At 40.3% G+C, this 17,618-nt stretch overlaps 1 protein-coding gene across 21 annotated transcripts in view; it reads left to right on the forward strand.

Annotated features, from left to right (window-relative positions):
* The window catches only part of Unc80 (unc-80, NALCN activator), a 231,236-nt gene that overhangs the window by 208,395 nt on the left and 5,223 nt on the right, over positions 1-17,618 (forward strand). For 17 of the 21 annotated variants that reach the window (XM_017321275.2, XM_011238547.3, XM_011238545.2 and 14 more), the window contains 7 exons: positions 1,007-1,191; positions 1,756-1,921; positions 3,255-3,434; positions 6,840-6,978; positions 9,307-9,363; positions 16,199-16,280; positions 17,383-17,494. In XM_017321275.2, the coding sequence (XP_017176764.1) occupies positions 1,007-1,191; positions 1,756-1,921; positions 3,255-3,434; positions 6,840-6,978; positions 9,307-9,363; positions 16,199-16,280; positions 17,383-17,494 (921 nt within the window). The remainder of the gene's footprint in view (positions 1-1,006; positions 1,192-1,755; positions 1,922-3,254; positions 3,435-6,839; positions 6,979-9,306; positions 9,364-16,198; positions 16,281-17,382; positions 17,495-17,618) is intronic. The other 4 variants (XM_017321274.2, XM_011238544.2, XM_017321273.2 and 1 more) reach the window with 1 other exon arrangement.

Consider the following 17,618-nt stretch of genomic DNA (forward strand, 5'->3'; position numbering starts at 1 on the left):
ACAATGGTCTGTCAACTATGTAAATCAAGCCCTCAGGAGTTTACAGTCAATATCCTGAGAGGTAGATCATGATGACCTTTCCAGATGGTATTTCCTCAGCCAGCTTTCTTTTTATTCCCTGACAATGTCTTTACATTTCTGACTTGATTTTGAATTATGTGAGGACAGTCAGTTCTCTCTTCCTACAAGCTTCCAATTCCTCTCCCCACTTCCATTCCTACTTACCCCTTACCCCATTCCTGCCTTTAGTGATTGCCTTTCTGTGGAATAATAGAGAGCTACTCATTGCCCCTGAAAGAAGTAGACCAGGAGGAAAAGACTGGCATAAGGAGCACTGACAATTGGAAACCTCAAAAGAGAACCATCTCGCCTGGCAGTTCACCACAGTGAATGTTAGTGGGAGAGTATGAGACAAGCACAGACTCCCTAATCAAACAAGTCCTTGGAGTTTGAAGTATGGGAAAGTGGGGTGTTTACGTTGTAAGAAGAGATAATTTACTGTGGTCAGGAAGGAAGGAAGGAAGGAAGGAAGGAAGGAAGGAAGGAAGGAAGGAAGGAAGGAAGGAAGGAAGGAAGGAAGAGTATACATAGGGGTTGCCCAGAAAGGTGCTCAGTTGTCCTGAAGTCTGGCTTAAACAAAGGCATAAGAAGTCAAGCTCAAACAAAATTCAGGCCGGGAGAGAAACACACATGATGTTAGGGACTACAGAAGATGATGGGGGAGCGGAGCTTATTATGTGAGACCAGGAAAACTTGAAGAAAAGTTTCTCATTCCATTCTACTTCCCACCTTTTTAATGAAGGTATTATTATTTTTCTTCCTTGGTCAGGCCAGTGTACCTTTTTTATTTCGGTTGTGTTTTAGCTGGGGTTGTAAGCAATACCCTGGCTGACAATCCCATTAAGCTGCTGTGACAAAGCCTATGGGCCATAAGAGCAGTGGCTGTGGGCAGAGTTCCTCTAAGGCCCAGCCCCTCAGGCTCCTCTTCTCTCTTCCTGCTATGAAGCTCTCAAGGTTATTCTCGTCTGCTTCGAGAGGCAGCTGGGCAGCCAGTGGTACTGGCTGAGCCTGCAGGTGAAGGAGATGGCTCTGCGAAAGGTGGGCGGCCTGGCCCTGTGGGACTTCCTCGACTTCATCGTGCGCACCCGGATACCCATCTTCGTTCTCTTGCGCCCTTTCATCCAATGCAAGGTGTGGAGCGCTGCTTGTGCAAGAACTTGCGGTTTTGCACTAAGGCAGGCGTGCGGGCTGGGTGGGTGGGTGCGTGGAATACACAGGACACATACGTGCTGCTGCGGTCAGTCAGCAGGGGCTGTTAATACCGTGTTCGGTGAGAAAACAGCCTCAAGCAAGTCTCCAGAGAGTATTTCACATCCAAAGCACCTTCTCACCTACTAAAGTCTGCCAAACGTACTTCCATCCCATTCATCACCCCTGTCCCTTTCAAAACCGGAGAAAAACTGGCCCCATGGAATGTTCTGGAGACTGTGGTCTCATGGCAGTAGCATTTTTGAAATCTACTCTTCAAGAAACAGGGGAAAATGGGAACGCTAAAGCTTCCATTTCCTTCCATTATTTATCCATCCTTTTACTCTTCTCATGTCCCAATTTCTTAGGGCAGAGTCACTAAACAATCGCATTGTGTGGGCCATGCCCCTTCCTATGCATTACTTCCTGTTCTTCCTGTATCTATGACGTCAGTAGGCATCATACATGGGTAAACGGGGTCCTGAATATGCAATACCTTCGTTTTAGCTATTGGCCCAACCAGCAGAAAATCACGAGGAGCTTTCTGCCCGGCAACACATCTCCGACCAGCTGGAGCGGCGCTTCATCCCCCGCCCTTTATGCAAGAGCTCTCTCATTGCAGAGTTCAATAGCGAGCTGAAAATTCTGAAAGAGGCAGTCCACAGTGGATCGGGTAAGCATGCGTGGTGTCCTTTGAACCTGGCAGATTGGACTCATAACCTACAAAGACTCCTCTGCCTAACGCACTGCTCTTAGGGGGAACCATGTGTATCTGAACTATGTTAATATACCAGCAGATTCGATCATGCTGGTCGAGTCTAACAATAAAACAAATATCAAACGATATTTAGCTACATTCTTTTCCTGATTGTTTTTAAATATTATTTTAGTGATTAAGATTACATACTTAATAAGAGGAAAATGCCTTTACATACTTTCATTCCCTTTCTGATAGAGGAATTCACTTTCTCAAGCATCTGTTATAATTCCGCAGGTGTTATTTCCTTTAATCCACACAAATGTCTGCAAATGTGTCATTCAAAGCCCAATTTAAAAGGGAGGAATCTGGCATTCAGAGGTGTTAAATAGCTTCTATACAGAAAATGTGAAGCTGGTAGGTGACTTTGATTAGTGTTCTGGATTCTAAACCCTCTTAACGTTCCACAAGTGAGAATGGGGAGGAGCTAAGTGGGGTTCACAAGGGGAAGGTATTTCAAACTATTTGAAAGTGCTTCCCCATCCCCCACCCCCACCTTGGGTCTGTATTGCTTACTCTGCAGTTCTTTCCTTGAGGAAATTAAATCATTGTTTACCATTAGAGGGCAGTCATCACCCATATGCAAAAGTATGAGGGTTTTTTGGTGTTTGTTTGTTTGTTGTTGTTGTTTGTTTTCTAAAGTGTTTACTGTTGTTTACAGTATGTTCAAAACAAAAACATTAGAAATGCAATATTGGTGATATCCACACACTGCCATTCAGATATTCCACAGACTCTGCCGAGGCCTTTGGCCACAAAGCTGAGGAGTGTCTCATGCTGTTGTCTGCAGAAAAGAAGTCTGAGAATGACTTGGCTGTGTGCCCTGGTTTTGATTTTAGGTTCATTGCAATGTTACCAGTTTCCTTATTATTCCAATTTACTGATGTGGGCAATGCATGTGCCACAGTAAAACCAAGGTTTTGAAATCTGTAATTCACGTCAAAATTGGCTGGTATCCTATTAGCAATTGGAAAATAAACACACAAAGGAAAGAAACTGCAGAAGCCTTTCCCTTTCTTTGGAAAGGATTTCAGGCCTTCATAAGGAAGCTATTCACATAGAGTTACACCAGTAGCCAATACTGATTTTGTTTGTTTGTTTGTTTCCTGCTTCAGTCTCTTGTGCAACTTTATTTTAGTACTTCTTAGTGTGGGATACTCTAGTTATAAAGAAAAATAAATAAGTCAAAGAGAACTTCAAAACAAACATTTGTTTTTAACCTACACTTCTTATGTTCTCTCTACCCCAGCCTACCAAGGAAAGACATCTATCAGCACTGTAGGCACATCCACTTCTGCCTACCGCCTGAGCCTGGCCACCATGTCTCGCTCCAACACAGGCACAGGCACTGTCTGGGAGCAGGACAGCGAACCATCCCAACAGGCTTCCCAAGACACCCTCAGTCGGACCGATGAGGAGGACGAGGAAAGTAGGTCACAGAGCAGAACCTAGGCAAGCAATATGTCCTGCCTGGCCATGCCAGCGAGGGTCTAGGAAAGATGTCTGCCTTCCAGCCACTTCCAGGACTGCCCCCATGGTCATTCATTTTTAAAGAGGCTTCAAATGAAGTTGATATCCTTGGACCTTCAAGGGCAAAATATGTATCTGACCTTTCACTAGAAATTTCATTTAAACTCGCCTGGGCATCCAGGTTAGAGGAACAGCCAGCTCTCACAAGGTCCCATTTGTCAAAGAAAAGTGGTGAGCATATGTATGTGGTATTCAGAAAACACCAGCTATCTATATCAGCCAGGATGAAATTAAGAGGATGCCTGAAGGAAAACAGCTTAAATTTGAGTTTAGAGGCTCTCCTGTAATGCATTTATCCAAGGAATTTCTAATGTGTGTGCTAAAGATTTACTCTTGCAAAGATAGCAGATCTATAAAGGCTGCACATGGATGCTTAAGCAAGTGGGGTTTAAAAGCAAAAGACTGGTGAATTCCCATTAAATGTCTCCATCATATATGGGGCTTCTTAAACTGCATTGGTTATCTTCCACTTGTGTTTTTAGATGCTCTTATATGCTTATTGAACAGTTGTACCTTTAGAGTTGAGAACAATATCCAAGAGCTCCTCTATACCAAACAGAACCCACAAAAGGCCCCTTTCTATATTAAAGTAGGGGAAATAGAAGTTGAGCTTAGAATTTTTTAAATTTTTTCCTTTTTTTGTTAGATATTTTCTTCATTTACATTTCAAATGCTATCCTCAAAGCCCCCTATTCCCTCCCCCCCATCCTGTTCCCCAACCCACCCTCTCCTGCTTCCTGGCCCTGGCATTCCCCTGTACTGGGGCATATGATCTTCACAAGACCAAGGGCCTCTCCTCTCATTGATGGCCAACTAGAGCTTAGAATTTTAATTAACAAAGATGAATAAGAATATTTTGATGTCCCCCTTACAGTGATTGTATATAAGATGGAAAAAGAAAGGCATGCTTTGTCAGAATACTTCTTACTAATATTTGCAGATTTAGTTTGGGGGTAAGTTATGTAAGGTGGTAATCGTATTATAAACATCTTATAAATAGATACCTGGGGACTGCTCATGAACATACAACCAGAGTTATACAGTGTAAGAGACTAAAATGAGAACTTTACTTTTCAAATCTTTTCCTTTATTTTCTTTTGAGACAAAAATATGATGAGACCCAAGCTGGCCTTCCATCCCCTATATTGCCGATAACCTTGAATATCTGATCCTTCTGTCTCCACCACTGAGTGCTGACATTACAGCATGAGCATGCATGAGTCAGCACACTGGGACCCTGCCATTGTAATTGAAAAGAGTCCATCTTGTCTTATTCAATAGTTGTTGGGATTGGGATTGGTGGTGCTGGGACTGATCTCAGGATTTCATCCTTACAAGACTCTGGCAAATACTCTACCCCGACTGTATTGTAATAACAAAAGTGAGCAGTTTAAACAGTAAGTTCTGGTTCCTATATGAAACTTAAAGCAAAGGCTGCTTTGCTTTAATGCATGAAATAGTATCTACCAAGATCTTCTCAATGATGGGAAATGATGGCACCTATGATTCCTAAGACTAACGCTATGTTCAGGTAACTTTGTGAATAAGAAGTTGGCCTAGGGAGTAGGAAGGGGTTATGGAAGAAAAGTGGAGAAGATATAAACAGAGATATCCTTGGGTAGGACTCAATACTCATATATTTGGGGTGGGATCAGAAGTCTTGTAGACTTTTGCTAATACCTCTCACCCACATCACAACCGTAAAGCATGAGAGAACTGTGACATCTGAGAGAGTTTATAAAAGCAAGATTATGAGTTTTTACTGAAACTGGTTTTCTAACCATAGATGCATATATTCAGACCTGTCTGCTGCAGGACAGGAAATCCTGAGAACGATGCGCTTTGTCTTCTATGACATTAGAAAATATTCTATGGAAAAGGTAGCATTTACGAACAGCACTTAAAAGGAGCAATAGAGGAAAACACCTGCTTAGTGAGCAAACAAATGATAAAGAGATGCTAAAAGACACAAGTTCAAATGACAATGAGGATCTAGGAAAAGCTTTTGTAGTAGTTCAATGCATTCTATCATGTTTTCCATATTTTTTAAAAATTTCTTTGTAAACACACTACAAAAGGAGTATGTCAAGACTCAGTTCAAGTCATTATATAAAAACTTAAAATCTATAGCAATTTTTATATTTACAATTTTATTTGAAAAATATACTAGAAAAGTAAAGTATTCTAAATAGTATTTGATGACAATAAATGTTAACATACATTTGCAAAACCACAAAATGTGTTTATTGAAGTTTATACGGTTTAGAAACAAACCATGCGTCCCTTGTGAGACTATGCCGGGGCCCAGCAAACACAGAAGTGGATGCTCACAGTCAGCTAATGGATGGATCATAGGGCTCCCAATGGAGGAGCTAGAGAAAGTAGCCAAGGAGCTAAACGGATCTGCAACCCTATAGGTGGAACAACATTATGAGCTAACCAGTACCCCGGAGCTCTTGACTCTAGCTGCATATATATCAAAAGATGGCCTAGTCGGCCATCACTGGAAAGAGAGGCCCATTGGACTTGCAAACTTTATATGCCCCAGTACAGGGGAATACCAGGGCCAAAAAGGGGGAGTGGGTGGGCAGGGGAGTGGGGGTGGGTGGATATGGGGGACTTTTGGTATAGCATTGGAAATGTAAATGAGTTAAATACCTAATAAAAAATGGAAAAAAAAAAAAAGAAACAAACCATGCTAGGTTACTTAGCTTGAGATCAGCTTAACATAAATACTGTACCAGAGCTAATTTTCATGGATTTGGGCATATTAATTTCTGCTTCTATGGGGAAATGGCCTCTTTAAATTTTAGCTTAAAATAAGGACTTACTTCAGGATGTTACAGTTTTCAAACATTTTTCCTAAAATATCTGAAATATTCCTTCCCACAACGGGCTAGAAATCGTTGAATGTCAAATAAATGTAATTGACTTATTCAAAAAATCAACTCCCAAATGAACTAATATCTACAATAGTTGTTAAATGCATATGTACAGTCCAGCTTTTCTGAAATCTTTAATGTGCAGGTACACATTGGTTTATTTTGATAAAAATAAGAAGTTTATGTATGTTTTGTTCTGGTATGAGAAGTTTATGTATGTTTTGTTCTGGTATGAGAGGGTAGGAAACGTGTAGCCATGAAGAGTTATCATTGCTTCCCCTCGGGTGTAAATTTTTATATGTACAAAGACGGCTATGACTGTTTAGCCTTAGAGACAGCCCTGAGGTTGTACCCCATACAGGGAAGGAGTTATCTGATAGGGGTCATGGTTTTGTAACTCTTGATCTCTTCCCCACTTGCAGATGACTCTGTAAGCATGCCCAGTGTGGTAAGTGAACAGGAAGCTTGTCTCCTCAGCACCATTGGAAGGAGGCGGTTCTCCAGCCACGTCTCCAGCATGTCTGCACCTCAGGCTGAGGTGGGCATGTTACCCAGTCAAAGGTAAAGGGCTAGGATTTTCTTATAGTCTGCACTTGGGGGGCAAATGCACCCATATTATCCTATAGAGACATAGGAGAAGGAAGCATGGGTTATGTCTCTAGAGAAACTGTACAACAAAGCATTTTCAAGTCGGTCTCTATGGGTAATCGTATATTTCTAAGCCAGGCTTCGAAATAAGACCACACCTTCAGGTCCAAGTATTGGCTTCCATTGAGATATTCATAAATAGAAATATGATCCTTTTATTCTGGTCAGTATGTCAGGTTTATCATCAGGCAAGATAATGAGTACTTGGCAAGAGTAGAGCAGTTTACTAGATACTCTGGGCATTTAGCCTTAGCCTTCATGTTCAACTGCATGTAGGAATGCTTCACCAAGCAGAAAGTGTGGGCCATGAGCAGGCCTCTTAAACACAGCTCTCAGTTTCCCCAGCTATGAGCTGAGGGAGGCTAAAATGATGTGAAAGGGAACTTTTGTACCAATATCTCTAAGATTCAATGGTGAAACCGCTTAAAGCATTTTCTTTTAGTGTTATCTGCAATATAAGAATGTAATTTAAAAATAATCTATCCAGGGGCTCTTAGTCATTTAGTCCTTTTATACATGAGGAAAACAATAATATATGAATCAAAACTGTAATTTATACTTAAACACTCATATTTGAATTTTACTTATTTTAGATAAAATTATAATAGAAAATATCAACATGAAAATTCGTCTTTTTTAACAACTAATATTTTCATTTCAGATAATTGGTAATGACTGATTTTGAGAGTTTTATTTTATGTTTTGTAATGTTGGGATTCAGCACATAGCTATGTGCATGCTAGGCTACTGAGCTGTATCCCCGACCACTGTTGCTTATTTTAGTACCCTTAGGCTCATGGTAGCACAATTCACACACAGAGTATAATATTTATAGGGACATATGAATGTGTTCAAATTAAGCTGATTTATATACAGGAGTCACTATATAACACCCAAACCACTCAATAAATAGTTCACATTGATAATTTCCCTATATGCAGAAATGAATTTATGATAAGATATGTAACCAAAGAGCCAAACAATGTGTCCAAAAAAGGTAACATTAAACAGTTAATGTTGGTAACATTAATGTATTCTTAGTTGATAGTTCTCCACATGTTCATCTTGAGAATAAAACTAGAATAGGAATTTTAATCAGAGAGGTTTTGAGTTATTCAAAACAAGTCAAACTACTAATTCTTCTGTGTGCATAATAAGAGATCAATTTATTTTCAGGGAGAAATTTTATCTAGTATAAATGTATACCAGAAGTTAAAACAAACAACAAACAAACAAAAAAGAAGCAAAGATACTAGAGCAAACCATTTTGTTATTGAATTATATTTTGGAAAACTGGAGAAGGGAGCACTGTCTTTGTCCATTCCACAATAGCGATCCTCTTCCAGGGGACACAGACGTGTTTTAGAGTCAGTTCTTTGAGAATAGTCCCCTTAGTTTTGTAGATGCTTAACTCTTTGCAACTTAATGTATGTATATTAAAGGCATTATGGTTGCTTAGATCAGTGCTAGGACTGAGAAGAAAGTAGACAAAATATAGCACAACTTGCATTCACAAATATCAGCCCAGCTGCATCCAGATATATGGATAAAGTATGATCTGCTCACCAAATGACAGGCTTCCGTTACAGTTACAATTCGGTCACTAGAGAATATAGAATAGAGAGGTAGATGTGAGTTCCTTGTAACTTGTTTAAGATACCTTCAGTTTGTTTACTGACATTTTCATTGCAAAATTAGCAGGGGAAGTTGGGCTCTTTCTTTGCTTTCCTTAATGGCATTAGTTTCCAGACTTTTATTGTGGACATTACTGGTAAGTGGTTTCTGTGTGGTAATGTTAGGGAGTATAAGAAAATGTGGGGTCTGGTCATTGAAATACTTTGTCCATAAGATAAGGTAAAAATAATAACCACCTAGCCAAATGGCTACCAATGAAATCATAGATGCATCTTCTACAGATCTACTCTGCTATGCATTTCTGAGCTCATATGTCCATTTAGAGCTCATTTTAACTCTTGACCAATAAGCAGACCACTCCTCTGAGAGTCGTTCCCATCCGAAGTCTTTCCTTCCCCCATTGCCTTGAGTCCTATGTCTTGACAAACCCAGCACAAGGTGAAATGGTTGACTGTCTCCTTTTCCTTCCTTGTTCTGTTAAACTTATTTTCAGTTCTTGGAAACAGAAAATTGCATGCCCCCCTTTTCCTGTTTTTTTTTCTCTTTTTATTTTTTCTTTTTGCATTTTCTTTCCCTAAATGCTTCATCTCCCTACCCCTCCTGCAGTGAACCTAATGTCCTCGATGACTCCCAGGGCCTGGCCGCCGAGGGCAGCCTCTCTAGGTACAGTGTCAAAGCTACCTGTCTATTGGTGTCTGTGCTGGGAAACTAGCTGTTCCCTGTCACCTCTGTCTCTCTGTCTCCTCCGTCTTCTATTGCCCGTCTCGGTATATCTTTCCATTCCTCGCCCGTTGTTGTTCATGAACTCACGAGCCTGGAAGTCAAAGGTGTAGCAAACCCTCCTTCTTTACAGGTTCAGAGATCACAAATAGTCTAAAAACCTCAGTTAAAACAACAGCAACAACAGAATTCTCTACGAGGCATGTCTAATGGACATCTAAAATATTTGCTATACCAAGGGCTAAGGGTGTAGTTCCGTGGTAAAGCATGTGTTTAACATGTACTAGACTCTGGGTCCAATACTCAACACTTCCCGCAAAGTTTATTATACCAAACATTAAATTGCTCCCACCTAATCATTTATGTCCACACTGATGTTCATTGAGAATTGCCTTTGGGGGACCTTTTGAGAATAACTCCCTCTCAGGGAGCCCCTGTCCTCAACCAAGTCAGATTTTCTAGCTAATACCACAGATGGTAAGAAAGCAGTGATGTTGTGAGGATGGCAATGTCACTGCAGCTGGTGTGGTTGCTTCTCTTTGCTACATGCTACTTGACATGTTGCTACTGTGGCCTGTTCAAGCACACATAAAGAATATTGCTTCTAGCACAAAGAGGACTTGAAAATTTGCCACGAAAACCCAAATGCAAACTTTTCTGGATGAGTAGTGAGAGAAGTAGTACAATGGAGACATTATTCCTAGACTATTTGCTTAAGCCTTCAGAAAGGGGTACTGCACCTTTAACACTCAGATAAACCACGTCAAACATTCCTAATCTTGTGCTGTTGATTGACACCTCTCAACTAATCCTCATTAGGGGCAATGCTTCTTGTCCATCACTAGAGTGTCTCTGTCCCATGTCAAGAGAAAGCAGTCCCAGGGCTGCGTTCTAGAGTGAGTACAATATCCTTGTGTTTATTGCTTTATCACAAAGATGAGGAAATGTTGAGAGGCCGTTCCTGTGAAAGGTCTTTTGTTTTCTTTGCATCTTGTTTGGATTTCACATTTTCTTCTGCAACTGAAAATGGGAAATTTAGTCCATCATCAGGTCTATTTTTTTTTCAAACTGGATTCATAACTCATGACATTCATTTGTGTTTGCGAGCCCTTGATTGGACAGATTAGTCTCTTACTGGTAAATGTGCAAGTCCTGCACTGTCCAACCTTAATTAGCAGGAGTTGTAGGACAAAGCATATTGAGAAACAAGGTTCTGGAGAAGGTTTTCCTTAACTGTTCGCAGTGTCTGCAGAGCTTTCCACGTCTAGGAGGGGCAGCAATGCTTTGAAAGATGTAACTGTTCAATGCTTAAAGTTGCATATGGAAACCTTAATTTTAGAAGGCAGGATTAGGGGCTCATTAAGGGTAGAAAGCATTAGTCAGGCTTTGATTTCGATAGCTTTGTGCTGAGAGCATTCTAATTAGTCCAGGTTCTGCTTCTGCTAATGTAAGCCACCGTCCAGTGTGTTCAAGAGGAGTCAGGGGCAGAGTTTATTTTTATTAATTCTCCAAAGGACTTGGCCTCCTCTAGTGAGCTGAGGATTCAAACTGGAGCTATTGAGCTGATTCAGTCTGCGCTGCATCCAGTGCACAGGGAGAAAGCTCGATGTCTGTGCTAGGTTCGAGGGCGAGTTCAGAGCCAGAGTCAGAGAGCTCGTCTTGGGAGGAATCAATCATGTCAGCATTTTGATGAGCATCTTAAACCAGGTGCTGTTGGTCTGGTGTTGTTGTTGCTCTTGCTCTTCCCCTCTGGTCCTTGGTGTTAGTCACCAAGCGCAGCCATCGTCAGGAAGAAATGTGAACAAATTGCTGTGGGTTTTGAAACAATTTCATTAATGTGGCGGTGTCCCACCAGCCAGGAGCACATCCATCTCTGCTATATGCTGCATGGCATTGTGTTAGCAAGCTCTCTTTGGAGCAGAGGAAATCTAGGCATTTACTAAAGAGGGGATTTTAGTAAATGGCACGTTTTTAGATATTTTGTTGGCAGGCTTTCTTACTTTTCTGCACAAGAATTCATTAGGCACATGATTAAAATCCAAAACTAGAGAGGCAGTAACCATGTGAATTACATTTAACACGCACTCTGGTATTTAGGATCTGAGGTACACTCAACATTATCCTCAAGAACATCTAACCCAAGCTAACTGAGAGGCAAAGCAGGAGTGTAGTAGCCCTGCCAAGCCCACCCCCTTATTTAGTGGCTTAACATGTTTAGGAGTTTGCTTCTGACAAGTCACTTGTCTTAGACAAAAGAGGCAAGTTGGACTGAGTAGTCAGGGTAAGGAAGAGACCAAGATAACCAGATAAGTGGATGGAAACTCAAAAAAAATTTTTTTACACACCAATTGGAAACTTCTACTAAATTGCACAAATGCATTCCCTTTAAAGACCCAGTTACCAAATTGCCTATCAGAAACATTGTTTTCTGTCTGGTTCCATTTCTTAAAATTTCCATTGGGAATTAATATTGAAGTGAAAATTCCATGGAAGACTTTTTCTTCTCTGGAGAACCCTGCTCTACAGAAGCTCATTGTAGACGCTCCTCAAACACACATATGGGCATATTTTACCTCTGGAATAATAGAGATCTAGAGAAGTTGAAGTCCTTCAGGCTGAATGTTTATAGTTAAGAACTGGATTTTGTTTCGACATGTTGGGATAGTTTAAAAGTAGGAGTCGATGGTGAACTCTTGATTTAAAAAGAAATTGTCATGCCATTTTATTCTCACAAAAATTAAGAATGCAGTCCACGTTTGAGCAGGACTGTAGTCCAGATGAGATAACAACCTATGTAGTATAACCCACCTCATGCTCATATGTAGCCAGAAAGGCATGAAACCTTCTCAGGTTCTATTCAAGTACAAGGAAGATTCCACCAACCTGCAATGTAGCTGAAAAGACATCGCCATGACATGCACTGCGACACACAGATGTGCTCTTTGCCATTGCTAAGATGCTTCTCCCAAGATGTCTAAAATCCAGTTATTCCCTACAATCTGATCTGAGCTTCTGTAGCACTTAAAATATATTTTCTTGGGTGTTCTGAAGGTTATATAAACTTTAAACAACGATTGTTTTGCAAAGGGGAGGAGTAAGCTTAGGCCTTCTGCTTGCTTCCTTGCTGTCTGCCTGTTGCTCCTTTAGCATTACTTGATGAGAGTTCCCACCACAAGGCAGTCACTCAGTATAGATGGCCGTACCACATGTCTTATGTCCCACTTCTAGAGTCCTAGAACCAAATTAAAGCTAAAGCCAAAAGTACAGAAAGAAGCAATAAAAGCACACCAATTTAATACCTTGGGAGTGTTATCATCTGTTGCTTCTGCTTAACTTTTTATTTAAGTGATATGCTGCAATACATGGTTTACTTTTTATAATTTAATTACCCTTTTATTACTGAATGGCTCCTTGTTTACCTATCTCTTATTTAAAGAAATACTCTCAGGCATATTAGGAAGCATACAAATATGTAAACACTTTGAGACAGACCATCATGCTGTAACTATAAAAAGAGGTAATCTTTGTCAGAATCATTTTCCTAATATTACCTAAATTTCCCTGTTACAAATTATTTCTTTGTATTATAAATGACAACTAGTTTTTGAAGACTATTTAAATCAAGACTCTACTGTGCCCTGTTTGAATTTTCTTTTCTAAAATCTGGATCTTACTATCATTTGCCAAAGTGACATTTTCAACAACTCAGAAACACAGGGAGAAGGAAAAGTGTGCCAGCATGGGCCGAGTCAAGGAGCCTTGGCTCTAGAGAGGCCAGCTGTGGTAACAGACGGAGACCATGCCCCTCTACAACAAAAGACTGCTTACTTATGCATTGCATGATGTTAGTTTAAATCTGGAAAGTTTGGTCTTGGTTGTACTGGAGGCAGCACTTCCGTTTAATCCAAGCACTCCTGAGGCAGAAGGATCTCGGAGTTTGAGACTGGTCTACAAAGCTAATTCCATGACAGCCAGGGCTACAAACACACACACACACACACACACACACACACACTTGTTTCTAAATAAATTTAGAAAATTTTATTAGCTTTGATACTTATTGTTCTACCCTGTTTGGTTAAGACATAGAAATCAGCTGCCATTCTTACAATTAAAGCTTTCAAGAATTCAGGATTCTGTATAGGATAAACCTTTTAGCATTTGATCCACTGCTCTGACAAACCTTGATCTCATTTCAACTTCTCAGTTATTTTTTGTAACTATCATATATGAGATAGATATTTCAGTTGCCTACTGAAGTACTTGTAAAATGTTGAGAGTATCCAATAAAATGGAATAGCTCCCTGATGAGGAAACTACTTTTGATTATTCCAGTTCTGGCAGACTCTGGATGGGACTCCCTCAAAAATTTAAAATAGAAAACAGAACATAATACAGAAAGGCTCTTAGCACAAAGAGTTTGGCTTTCTCCTGGTTCCAACAAATAGCTGAAATGTTATATTATATGAAGAACATAATCTAAATCGAAGGTAATTTTTATATATAGTTCCAGTTCAAAATAAACTCCAAGAAATGAAATTTTTCCTACATTACATTCATAGTTAGTTTTTTAGCTGTTTATTATTTATGTGACTTAATTCATTGATATGGCAAATACAAATGTCAGCATCCTATTTCTAAGGCAAGTATAACTTATTGCCTGAGATGTGTTCCAGAAACATGTTCTGTAATTTCATCTTTTCTGTATGCATTCCTATATTATTTCCATAGAACAGCTGATTTCTAGAGAAACTTGATAGACTTTTCAGCTATAAGCTTCTCTGTCCATAGAGAAATGTTGAGGCTCACAATCTTCCTCATGGGATAGCCATCATGAAATTACTGTTATGTTGTGACATTTAACTCTCCAAGTAATGGTTTTCTTTTTTTTTCTTTTCTTGCACCATTTTTTCCTCACAATCTCAGATTTCTAAATAAAAATGAGACAAGAGGACTGCCTCCTAGTCATTTTCTCTGTCCAACTATTTACAAAATGTATTACCTAGTTCCTGTTAGTATCCTAGAAGCAATAAACTCATTACGAACAGCAAATGTAAAACAAGAAAGCATGCTATTTATGCCACTCTCCATACACAAATCATTTCCCATCAACTAACTTCTTTTCTCTACCCTAATGGGAGGTAGTTGGTAAGTATCAACCTCCCTTTATGGCCAAGGGAACTGAGGTAACATCTAGATGTCAATGAAGAATCCAGTCCAACGGTAGCTTTGCTTGGTATTGGAAGAAATGTGTTTTTACTTGTGTGCATATATGTGCTTTCCAATGGATAATTAATAAGGAGATGTCATTCCAGACATGCTAGCAACATAGTCTGAATTGATTATCAGAATGGGCTGCACTGTTTCTTTAGCATAGATGTCCTTCACACGTGCTACAAAGTCATAAAGATAATGCACATCAATCCTTTGAGCTTGATCTTTGGGGAAGCAAAGAAATTTTAAACACCTCCTTTTTCTAGTATTCTTTGAAGAGTTTTGGGTTGCATACATCAGTCAGATGCTGTAATCATATCCCTATTTTAAAGAAAGTTTAGCAGATCTTATTGAAAATCATTGCTCTTTCTTCTAGTGAAAACATGAGTTGGACTTTAAATAAATGGTAGCTTTGACTACACCAACATGAGAAGCATCTGAATGCCCATCTTGCTGCTAATTTCTTTTACTAAAAGTGCAATGAAGTATTTATATAGCACACGATAAAAATAGGAATGTGTAGATATAATCATTTTCTTTTTTTCTGGACAGTTGCTGACTGGGTTCCTCTGTGGAATGTTTTACCCTAGCAATATCTGTAGATGACTCTCCTTTTGCAAAGGCAAAGATGTTATTTAACCATAAATCAATTAATCACATTGACATCAACCACAGAATTAAAACGTCATCTGGGCACAGTGTTATCTCTCTTTTCATTCTCTCTTCCATTGTAGATCTCTATAATACATGCATGGAGAATGAAAAGGGATCACAGCCCATCTCAGGATGTTCAGACTCACCCAACACTAAAGCAGCAGACCCTGCCAGAAGTCATTTTTGCTTATAAGAGACACACATACACAGTAAATTTGGGAGGAGCAGACTAATTCCTTTTATCAGCTGCACACTTTGCTGGAGTGCAGCTAATTGAGTTGTCCTGACAGTTTATTTTGCCAGCCTTTTAAGCCTACATTAACTTTCAAATGTATTTAAATTTTCTGCCCACGTGACTACTGATTTGCTGAGCTGTCACAGAGACTTCAGGCTGCAAACATGTGTTGAATGTGTCCCTTCACCCAAATGGATTCTGTGTCTGATGTGTTCAATATTTGTCCATCTTATTTTCATTTAAATTGGAAGTTTTGAAACAGGTGTTCCCATCCGTGTGACAGAATTGTTTGTGTGTATTTGTTTCCAGCGTTTCCATTCCCCTTGGAAAAAAAAATTGAGATTAGAATATGACATGCTAAGCCTTTTGATGGCTCCCAAACCAAGGGTGTTATTGAACCAGTGTCCTACTGAATGATAGACACAGCATCAGCCATTGAAAACAGAATCTCAATTTTGAGAGCTTGGGGCTACAAGGCCTTGTCTTCCTTTCCAAGCCTAAAAAGAAAAAAAAAAAAAAAAAAACCCTACCCCAGGGACTCTTTCCCAACCATCCTTCAAAGATAATGGTATCTTTGAAGTGACTGTTCCATATAAGTGGTTTTGGCTAACACTCATCAAAGAATGGTCCTCTGTACTGTCTCCATGGTAGACTAATGCTGTTGATGCTTGGCAGGGTGGCAAGTATACAGAGTGAACCTGGACAGCAGAACGTCCTCCTACAGCAGCCACTGGGGAGGAAGAGGGGCCTGAGGCAGGTAAGAAGACCCTGAAGTGCTTAGAGAGTCATCCTGTATGGTAGAAGAGCCACATGCTTGCTAATGTTTATTAAGATTACAATTGGTCTTCTAGCCTGAAATAAGCAATGTACAGCAGCCTTAAACATGGTAAGTTCTTGGGCAAGCTGGGCACATGAGGATTCTATTTCAAATGCGAAGCTGTTGTTCTGAGAAGCTGACTTTTTGCTAAGGGACATGGGGCTTATAATGGGTCTTCTTGTTCTCCATTTGGCAAGCTTCTTTCGCTGCCAGACTCACTGGCAGAGTTTGAGCTTGCTGTTACACAGTTCACCGGACATCTTCTTTTACAGAGAGACAAAGACAGGGTCCTTCCTTACTTTGAGACCCGGATTTAATTTAATACTGAAACAAAAGATTTTTTTTTCCAGCTGGGTGCTGTGGAGCAAACCCACATTCCCACATTAGGGGGCTGAGGGAGGGGGGTTAGGAGTTTAATGCCAGCCTTGGGTCACGCGGAGTTAATAGCCAGCCTGAGAGTGGTAGTAGAGGACTGGTTTCCTTAGATGAGACTCCTCTGTTTCTCAGCAGCTTCTCCTTCCCCTTCTGCCCCCTTCTTCCTTGTCCCCCTCACACCTCTCTCTTCTCATCTCTTATTTCTCAATTTCCAGATAGGGTTTCACTATATAGTCCAAGCTGGTGTCACAGGCAATCCTCCTGCCTCACGTTCCCGAGTACGAGGATTCCAGGTGCACCCACCTTTCCTGGCTCACATATGATTTTGTAAATAAAAATCTGAGTGAAGTTCTGCCTGCTGCATCTGTGGGTGCTTCTTGAGTCTAATGTTTTACTAGAGGCTCAGGTTTCTTAATGTATCTCTCTGAGAGTTGAGATATGTTCAGCAATAGCTGAACATAGTATGCAAAAGTCAGGCATTGGGTGTTATTTATGGTTTCCTAGCCACTGAAATTCTCAAATTTGGCATTTCGCATCCATTAATGTTCCAAGGCTACAGGAAGGAACAGGTAGGAGAGCTGAGTCAGAGTCACCTGACCCCACGGTGTCTCTTGTTCCCAGACAGTTGGACTTTCTTGCAGTTTTATTTTTTATCTATTTTCTTCAGCTAAGACGCCCTCTCCTGTCAAGGCAGAAGACTCAAACGGAACCCAGAAACCGCCATGGAGCTCGACTGTCCACCACTCGCAGGAGCATTCAACCTAAAACAAAACCATCTGGTGAGAGAGACCCCTTGGGTTCCCTCTGATCCTGCAGAAACTGAGCTGATGCAATCAGCTCCCCTTTAGAGAGCGAGGTCTTAGGATACGGAGAGCAGGAAACTTTACTACTTTTTCTTCTCCT

Source organism: Mus musculus, chromosome 1 (genome assembly GCF_000001635.26).
Source record: "Mus musculus strain C57BL/6J chromosome 1, GRCm38.p6 C57BL/6J".
NCBI classification, from domain to species: Eukaryota; Metazoa; Chordata; class Mammalia; order Rodentia; family Muridae; genus Mus; species Mus musculus.